This window comes from Haemaphysalis longicornis, unplaced genomic scaffold, assembly GCF_048455015.1.
Source record: "Haemaphysalis longicornis isolate Haplotype H1 unplaced genomic scaffold, Haemaphysalis longicornis Haplotype H1 scaffold_3, whole genome shotgun sequence".
Taxonomy (NCBI): domain Eukaryota; kingdom Metazoa; phylum Arthropoda; class Arachnida; order Ixodida; family Ixodidae; genus Haemaphysalis; species Haemaphysalis longicornis.
The window spans coordinates 81,170,254-81,180,363 of record NW_027526335.1 but is presented as its reverse complement, the minus strand read 5'-3'; the positions used below and the strand labels follow the sequence as shown (position 1 = coordinate 81,180,363).

The following is a 10,110-nucleotide window of genomic DNA, read 5'->3' as shown; positions in this document are numbered from 1 at the left end:
GGCGTAGATAGAAGCGTGTATTAATTACTTGGTCAGTAGCGCGAGTAATATGCTACGATATTTATGAATAGCGAAGCTGTTTAGCAAATCCTTGGAGTTTCGTGTCCGCAGTTAAAAAAAACGAAGAATATGCCGAGCGCTCGCGTGTGTGTGTGCCTCGCTGCGACCGCCCAGCGTCCCCGGCGCACGTTTGTCAAGCCAAGCATACCCACTTAGGGAGATTGGCCAAGATCGGCAAAAAAAAAAAAAAACTCCAGCGTTCGCCGTACTCGTGGCAACACTTGCTCGGGACGAGGAATTGACGCGCCATCGCGTACGCCCCTCCAAGGTGATGTTCCAAAAACATGAAAGAAGCACATCAACAAAGATGGAGTAAAGGTCATTGCGGCAGCGAAGAAGAAGCATATCGGCTTAAAATTAAAAGAAAAGTTGACCAGCAGCAAGTACACATTGAATAGCTCTTGTGTACAAAATATTTTCGCAATACCTGCAATAGAAGCGGCGCAATACGCAAACAAAAGTGGCCCGAAGCTCCACCCCCATCTCGGCGTACGATGCCGGAAGATAGAAAAGCGGAGGCGAAAACCGGCCGGGAAACGTCATAGGTGAACTTCCGGGCGGAGCGGCCGCCTGTACCACGCTCTTTTCGCAGTGTTTTCTCAAGAGGCTCGCCAGAGGGAGCATGCCATTCGGTTATTTTGTCGTTGTTTTTCTTGATAGCACTTACTCCTGCAATTTTCGTGTTCAAAAAGTATGCACAAACGCCGAATCAGACTTCCGTTACCATGCCATGTTCCTATGGGGGATACTACCATGCCGGGATGTTTCATAACATACGGAAACGACAGCTGAGATGGCGGAGCTTGATGACAAAGAATATACTACTCTACGTGGCATGCTTTGTAAAACGCTCTAATGCGTTTTTTTTTTCTTTTCGTTTTGACAGCAATGGACGTGAATGTTCATATCTGATGCTGAATATAGCAAGGATGGTGAATATTGCTGTACTTTGGCCCGGGATGTTTCGTTTATGTTCCAGAAAGAAAGTCATATTTGTTCAGGAAACGCCTATTTCTTTAAACGCGTCGGTTTTCTTTCCCTGAGGGACTTCGAATTGTGCTCAAAAACCTAACTTTCAGTGAAACTAAAACAAGGTTCCAATCCTGATAGAAATTATCTTCCGGCTAATAGGTCAATAGCATTCCTCTAAAGTAAAAGTATCAATACCACAATATTACTTATTCTGCAAGTATACATGCCGCAAAAATATATCTGTTTGGAAGAGGAAAATACCACTCCAAATCACCTAAGTATAATACGCGAGTGGTTAAGGGGGCCTAATTATTTGACTAAGGCGCGCTTCTTTATCTTAGGGGTTATTTATTCCGTGGGCCTGCATAATATAACCTGGCAGCAACTTATTGCCGGTGAACTTCGCCTGTACTTCAGCGATATTCGTTGATAGCAAGCATCCCAAAGCCAAAAAAGCCCAGAAATTACGTTGAGACTAAAAAAAGTAAGAACGAAAAGGGAATACACGGCCGTTGTCCGACTAGCGGGTAATGCTTAAACATAACAATGGTGGGACAAACCAACGATTTATTATCGCAAACCTTTGGTGATCGCTACCAAAACTAACCTAACTACAATCTAACTGCGTAGTCCGGCTGGCCTGTTATAACGAGGTGGCTGTATTATATGATAGCAGGATAGGCAACACACATGCGAAAATCCAGCCCCACTAGACTAGAGCCGCTAATTCTGCGGAGGCACCAGTATGCTACCAGATTTCGAGAACGAATGCAAGGAAGACACCACTGACCGAACCAGGGCAGGGATCGGAGACACGTAGCGCTGCCTGCTGCCAACAACACCCCCCCCCCCCCCCCCCCCCCCCCCCCCGCATGCGTGTGTGAGGGGGAACAGTGGGGTGGGGGACAACGAACATAGGAAATTGGAAAGCAGAGTCCATTTATTCATGCACTGGTAACATAATCCTGCCCCCATACACGTTAACAGCGCATCGAAGCTATATTTCTGCGCAGGGTTGGTTCGTTCCATAAACGCTACTTATTCTTAGGCTTAAATGGTTTCTTGCATATGAACAAACAGTTGAGGCAGTACCTAATGTTAGCCTAAGCAATATAAACGCCCTATGTTGGTTGCACAGTTCATAAATTTTCTGACGAAACCTCCCGCCGACGTCACAAAGTCACTGTTTTTGGGGTTATTGGTAGTGTAACGCAAATTCAAGCTTTAAGATACTTAAACCAACAGGTCGGTGAGTTATAAAAGGAACTTGCAGCCATGTGCAAACACTCAACTGCAAGCTAAATCGCGGAAAAGGCAGGCGCCGCTACCGTGCGATCTTTCCGAATGATTCCGACAGCCCGCGCGGCCGGAGGTTGTCTTCCTTTGACGTCATGAAGCGCGCCACCGATTAGAGGCGTCAAAAACGAAGAGCGCGCGTCTTTAAAACGTAAGCGTGCGTTTTGCAAGATAAATGATGTTTGGATTCATGTATGATAAAATTCAATGTGATATTCGGAGTCAGCATGCGAGAAACCATATACAAACCCGCCTCTAACTCAATTTTTTTGAAAAGCGCTTCAGCTTCCCTTTAAACCGTCGTGATGGCCGTGAAGGCTGCGTACAGCTTCGTTACGACGTTACCTTCAAGTCTTACGCGCTGGTGTGAGCTTCCTGCACTTTTTAAATAAAAAAAAATGTAAATCCAGGAAGGAACAACTCCTGTGATGGAGGTAGCCACACTAACTCATAGAATTTTCTTGCTGTAAGCACGTACGATAGAATTTACCGTCTGGGCTCATAGCTGCAGTCGGGGAGTAATACACTGACCTATGCAGTCAAGGCTTCGGGATATCGTATGCGGGTGATGAAAATAATGAAATGAGAAACCACATCACGCGCATCAACAAAAAGAACAGACACGTGTTACTGAGGTTTTTTATTTTATTCTCACGTGGGATAGCTTTCTGCCAACGACGGATTCTGTTAATCTTCGTACGACGGGTTGTCCGCGTGTGCGATCTTCGGGTGGCCGATCAAGCTGCATATTGCTACTTTTCAACTCTTACATTTCCTCCAATAGCACGGAAACGCAGTGCCCCGCCAGACTTTTCTGATTTCCTTTCAAGTTCCCGCCATCAGCCCGTAAATTGGTCGGGAAAGTAACCTTCCGGACTGAAAATGCGCCGCGTAAGCACAACTGCACACACGAAAAAAAACTTTTTTTTCGCTTTTCAAATTCTCTGTTGATTTGCCCCGTAGCTTCCACTTTTTGTACTCTCGAAAGGGTTCCGGCGGTAAGCCGCTAATTCAAATCCCGAAATTCGATTTTGACAGGCGACGAAGGAATAAACCAATAACGTTTTCGCGGCTTACAACCATTTCTCCGTCTGTTGCTGCCAAAGAAAGGCACCCCGCCCGTGAAAGGGAATTTACATACGTACTGCTGACGTTTTCCTCCCGACAATTTTATTTGTGCGCCAATTTGTCGGGCACGAAAAGGAAGAAAGCAGTCGGCTTTGGCGATAGCGAGGTCGCGATAGCCTCGGAAAGGCTTGCCCACGTGGCATGCGTTGCTTTCAGATGGCGGCTTTGATATTTATTCTCACGCACTTTGGAAAATAGCCATCTTATCGCCGTGGCTTGTTTAAAGCAGAACCACCGCCCACCACGCCGTACAGATAAGAGATAAAGGACCGTCCTCTTCGTTTCCTTCAGTCACTGGAATCTTCATCCCAAGCGCCAGAAGAACTCGTGGCGGTTACCTCCCACTCTACTGCTTGCCCGCCCGCATAGCTCTGGTACCCACTTCGCCTTTTAAGTCGCCGCTAATAAGTTCTGCAAAATGAAAGCCCTGCTGGCTTTGCTGCTTCTTCTTGTCGACGCAACGAGTTCGGCCTCCGCCTCCGCAACGTCCAACGACGTGGATGACGTTGCCGTCGCCGAGAGTTCCAAGGCCTTCTCGCTGCTCCTGCCCGCAGTCGCGCTCCCGTACGCGATCGCCCTGGTTGCCATCGTGGTGCCGCTAGCCAAGGCGTTCGTCGCACACGCCCTCAAGCTGTTGAACCTCCCCTTCGAAGGCATGGTGGCCCTCTACCTCGTCCTCTACGCCGCCTTGTTCACGTTCCCGCAGTTGGCGTCGCTGCTTACGGCCACGTCGGTATTCACGGCGAGGGCCGCTTCCGGTGAAGGTCCGGCGGCTGCGGCGCACCAGTTTCCCATGAGCGGGACCCTGCTGGATTGGATGAGGAACTTTGTGCCCGGCTCGTGGGCAGATGTCATGTCTGTGGCGCTTCCTGCTTTGACAAAGTCTCTAACAACACCGCCGTACACAACACTACCTGATGAGGTGACGACGGTGACAGAAGCCACGTCCCCCGTCGCGACTGCACAGTCCACGAGCACCACTACCAGCACTACTCCCCCGACGACGACGGCGACGAAAAGGTCATCGACTACTTCGAACGTGATTGAAGAAGGGCTTGAGAGCCCTACCGTACAAGGACACCGGGTCGTCCTTCCCGAGATAGCGAGCTCGTCCCCCAGGTGCTCCTCGTTCAAAGTGTGCGAGTCTGTGTCGAGGCTCGTTAAGGACTACCCAGTCAGCGCTATGCTCATGAGCTATTTGGGGTGAGTGCACTGTTTTGTTTTTTGGCGTAATGTATTCGTACTAGCGAAGCTTGGGAACGAGGACGAAGTTAAGTATACACCTCGCTAGTAAAGGCGGTATTCTGTTCCAACCAGCCCGCCCACTTACAGCCTTAAGACTTACGACGTTGGGCTGAAACATGTAGAATTTGACGTGGTCGAATGACGGTCGCGTAAGTGATAAACGTGTAAATGAAATGACTTCGTATATTGAAAAAATTACCTTGAAATCGTGGTGCGACCGGACAGCGAAGTGGAATGGGTGCACGACCCACTCTGTTGACCACTGCGGCGCAGCCAGAATGAGTCCAAGCGACAAAACACGATTGTTCGTAATTCGCGATTTACCGTTATTTTAAAAGGGAAAATACGGGCAGAATGCAGTCAAAAGCTTTAAGACAGTAAACACGGGAGCACGTGACGCCCACTTCGTGTAGGGCTACCTACCGACGGGCTGGCGCATTCTCGAAGTTTGTGCGTTTAGCGGACGTCATCCCTGATAGGCCTTGCTCGCATGGTTGTCTGCTGCGGTAGTTACGTCACGATATCTGAAGCGATTACATGAAGGCGCATAAAGGTCGGGGGATTTTTATCAAGGAGCGAAAAATTGAAAATATTTTTAAACGTTTCTTCTACGCTTCCCAAGTAATTGTGTGACAAAGTGCTGTCCTCGCGCGACGATGTATGCGGTGACAGAACTACCACTGTTTTTTTAAGGGAGTGTGTCCACTAAACGTACGAACTGCGAGAATGTGCCAGGCTGTCACGAGAGCGCCTGCATGTACAGGTGCCGTCAGAAGTACTGTAATTGGAGCACGGGAGCAGTGGCTGAACCGCATGGGTGCGCCGTGCACCTGCAACGGCCGCAAACAAAAGGACGAGAACACGCACGCGCGCCTGCCGTCGGCGATAGCCTACCTATACATCTCCCACTTCTTTTAACATGTATTCGAGAATTCTTCGCTGCATACTGGTCTCGGCGCTTTAGCATACACGGCTCAAATATTTGAAGAAAAGAGAACTATCACTGTAGGTCCCTGTGACAGCGCCGCTTCTCCGGCAGCGCTACTTCTCCGGCAAAGACGTTGTCAGATGTGTCTGCTATCAGCGCCATCGCCGAGACCAGAATGCTCCAAGCAGGTTAAAATAAGTGGTTTGAGGTGTATAGGTGGGCTATCGCCGTCGGCAAGGGCGCGTGTGTGTTCTCGTCCTTTCGTTTGACGCCGGTGCAGCTACACGGCGCTCCCATGCGGTTCGGCCATAGCTCCCGTGCTCCAATTACTTCTGACGGCACCTGTACGGAGCACCACGCGCTCCCGTGTTTACTGTCATAAAGCTTGTTACTGTATAACCGGTTGTACAGTCGCGTGCGATTTGAAGGTAATCGCGCGAGCTTCGACCGATAAAGACGATAACGCCCCCGCGCGGCATTTCTCGGTGCGCCTGCAGGACCTAGTGTATGCATTCTCCTCTCCCTCGGTCGCTGTTTCTTCAAGCAGTCATCACTCCCAGGGCTAGTAAAGAGCCCTTTTCGCTTTGTGGGGATTTTGGGTTGTTGTAATCACGTCTGGGCTTTCTTCTTGGTTATTGTGAGCAGCGATAGCACCCATTGTTATAAGTGTCCCGTATTGGTCGACAATGTGTTTGTGCGCACGTTTTCGAGAACTGGTGTAAGATACGACCAGTGGGATGTCGTCGCTGCGTTCGAGATAACAAGAGGAATGGGTTACTAGTTTTGCCGCGGGAGTGATGGCCGCTTGAATAAACAGCGACCGAGGGAGAGAAGAATGCTTAAACAAGGAACCAGGCGAAGTAAAACAAGCCGCGCGGGGGCGTTATCGTCGTGGTCGGTCGACGCTGGCGCGATTACCTTCAAATCGCACGCGACTGTACTTCGTGTGGTACCGGGGAGCTATTGAAAGCTCCATTTACTCGATGTACAGTCGGCCGAATTTTTAACTAGTTTGCGCGAGCAGCGACTTTTCTGCGTCAGCGCCGTATGACGGAAAACAAGTTGCAAAGAGGTCGAAATCAAGTGCCCGCTCATAAGCCGTGTTCAGCTGGGCCCATCGTCTCCTAGGCTGTTCCTTCTTCTGTTCATTTTTAAGAGCCTAATAAGAGAAAATTCGCCGACCGCGTGCTAAAGTTTTGGCCTGCTAGGATATCGTAGCAGACAAAAATGACTCCGTTTCCCAGCGGATTTGTGAGGCCGCTGGAATGGCTTAGGAGCTGCGGCTTCATCCTATTTGTATTTAAACGGGGGTTAGTAGTTATCCATAACGTGTAAAACTTGCCATGGTTATGTATTCATTCGAGCAGTCCGTCGCCTTGTGAACTGTTTTCCGGTGGTTCTGATAAAACAAGTTACAGCCGCTCTCGGTAACCAAAACCCTCCGTAGCAGCCCATGAAGGAACAGCTAGCGGCAATTCCGAAATGATTACAACAACACGAACTAATTATGACGAGGAAACTAAACTCGGAGCAATGATAAAGTTGTCTTAGCGGCCATCACGCAGGATGATTTTGCCCCAAGATTGTTTCCTCTTATTTGATTGTGAATGGCATCGGGATAATGCGCGTCATACCGCAGAAGGTATGTACAGTGCGTTGCACTTTTTTAATTTTAGAGCTGCTATTAGGGGCAAAATGAAATTAAATGTTGTTAATTACAGGTGGTAGCTGTGCTACGTTAGATTACTCTCTGCTCTGCATTCACGGGAAAGTTAACCTCGCTACAAAGCGCCCTGGCGTGCGGACGCCTCGCGCAATTGAACCCTTGCTGTAAGGTAGCAGTATACAGCGTCGCTGTAGAAATTCGTTAGAATCGTTCTTGCTTTCGCGCACTGTCTCTGTTCCAAAATACCCGTGCTAGAGCATGTGTTCGTTCCAGGGCGCTCGCACAGTCACGCCTTTTGAAGAGTCGGAAGTGATGTTTCCTACTGAACCCGGCTGATTCATTTGATACTCACTGGACATTTCTTTTTTTATTCCGTTTCTTTCTCTCTTTCTCTCTATCTTCCTTTCTCTTTATTTCTTCTGTCTTCTTTCTGCTTCCTCCTTCCTTCTTTTTCTTCTTTCTTTCTTTCTGCCGCAGAGACTACCTGCAGGGGCTCAAGTACGAGCGAGCCGTCCGCGAAGGCATGGCGGGGCTCGACTGCTCGGCAATTTACACCGACTGCCAGTGAAAGCAGGCTGCTCTTCCTCCCGTGACACGGCGCACCCGGTGACATGCGATCTCTGTCGCGCGACATCCATCCATTCTTCATTCATCCTACAAGAAGCAGCGGTCGTCAGAGCTTCGTACAAAAATAAAGGACTTTTTTACCCGCGAAGAGCAGCTGTCCAAGTGTTTTGTGTTCACGGTGGCAGTGGCGACAAGGGCTGCTTCCAAATTTGCCTAGTTGTGTAAAAAGATCTCAGTATGCTAATGACCCCCGCGGCAATCATGCAGTTGTGCTGGATGAGCCTTAAGAAACACGTATGCTCAGTCGTCACTGATGCAAATGTAAAAGTGCAGCGAAATAAGGGGCTAGTCATTTTTGTGTGATCTTAATGCATAGGTATGTTTGAGTATTCGTGAAAACACTTTAGTATCTGGTGGACAAAATGGTCAAGATGAGCCTGAAGCGGTGGGACTCTTCGCAAATACGGTTTTTGTATATAGCGAGGGCAGCGCTGATCGATTAGTTCATATCCTTAAAGTTATCTCGCGAAGATGAGAACTATTTAAAAAAAAAAAAGCATGACTGCGCGCGTAGTTCGGAGCCATCCAGCTCCGGGCTATATTCACGTGTACTCGGTTCCGGCGGCTGACTCCTATGCGCACGTTAATTCTCTCCTAGATTCTCTTGGACTGATTTCCCGAACGTCCGCCACCACGAGTTTCGCATCAGCCCAAGGGTGTGTTCTGTAGACGGAAATAGAGCGACTAATCTTTCCTATCCAGCCTGCTGTACTAAGCACCGCAATAGCGGGAACTTCCTCCGGGAATATGTCCGTCGCAGAGGCGCGCGTGTGGCCGTGACACCAGCCTTACGAGGATCCTGGATTAGCCGAGTCTGCATTACCGGCGCTGACTCGTGCTCTAATCACGAACGCCGATCCATAATAAAGCAACGTACTGCTATGCGGGAGCGTTACGCAGGAGCAGCGAACGGGGAAGAGAACGAAAAATCAACGTAACGCGTTGTCACTGGGGGTGAAAGGGTGTGAGGGTTCGAGCTGATTGGTTTTCTATGATCAATCTTTGAGCCAGAAAAAATTAAAACGTGGGACGCGAAGGACAAGGGAAGGCGACAGGGGACAGGAAAGCGCCTGCTCTTGTACTTCACGAACTACGTCTGAATTTTTTCCGGCTCAAAGGTTTTGATTAGAGGTAAAAGGACCTCAGAAATTGACATACGCTGCACAGACGACCTTAAAGAAGCCACGAAAAAAAAAAAAAAACTTCGTTCAGTTTGACAAAACTAGCCTTTTGTTAAATACCCCTGTCAAACGGTAGATCTAATGTTTAGAGTAAATGTCATTGGCTCTAAAGGTAATTAATTCGGCGCTTCACGAGAATACCGAATGACATTTGAGGCGAATTACATTTAGCGGCTAACTGAGGTTCGGGAAGAAGCCTCGGCAGGAGTGGCGCGTCACTAGCGAAGAAAGTTCAGTAACAAACCGAACAATATTGTCTCTAAAAAGTGTTAGTAAACATCTATTTTCTCCTTCATGTTGTTTTTGAAATAAAGGAAAACAAGTACTAAAAAAAGAATCTCGTCCCCGATGCGCGCGCTACCCTAATACGGATTTTTTCCGAACTTGTTTCGACTTGTTTCGACTTGTGATGTCTACTGATGTCACATAAACCGATAATTTTCTGATTTTATTTAAAAAAATAATCCTTTCTTATGTTTAAAAAAAATATTATGTTTGAGAACACTAGATGAACTCAAAATACAATTTTGCTGTTTTGCGAGCTCGCTATAGTATTCACCGTTTTCACTATCAAATGACATTTGTTTTGCCGTGTAGACTCGCATGACCAAACCGAATGTCTTTAACTGCTGATGTCATTCACTTTGAATCACATTAGCAAAAAAAAGTTCCTGTGTTTTTGTAGCCGCCCCTTTTCATTGGGGCGCTTTCCCGTGCAAGCCGGGTGAACTTCCCAAGCGTTGTAGTCCCGCGCAAGGGCCCAACGCCAGGCCGGGGAGTCGCTTGTACCTATTTTACCGGTACGTGCCCGGCGCCACCAAGGCACACGAATGCACATGGTGCCTTCCACAGCCACGGTGGAGGCTCAACTCGCAACCGCCTGGGGCAGGACGTGCCGCCAGGCTCTTTCACCCCCGGCAATGGCGCAACGCGGCATGATGGCCGGGGGCCCCGCCAGATGGACAAGGGTCAGGGGCCCCTCGCAAGGGTAAAGGCAGCTTTCCAGA

The 10,110-nt window shown here is 48.7% G+C and overlaps 1 protein-coding gene across 1 annotated transcript; it reads left to right on the top strand.

Moving 5' to 3' along the window:
• Window positions 1-3,705: 3,705 nt before the first annotated feature.
• Window positions 3,706-8,031, top strand: LOC144174727 (uncharacterized). Its single transcript, XM_077703560.1, has 2 exons — window positions 3,706-4,659; window positions 7,773-8,031. Exons 1-2 carry the CDS (start codon window positions 3,875-3,877, stop codon window positions 7,861-7,863), a joined length of 876 nt encoding a protein of 291 aa, XP_077559686.1. The 5' UTR covers window positions 3,706-3,874; the 3' UTR covers window positions 7,864-8,031.
• Window positions 8,032-10,110: the final 2,079 nt, after the last annotated feature.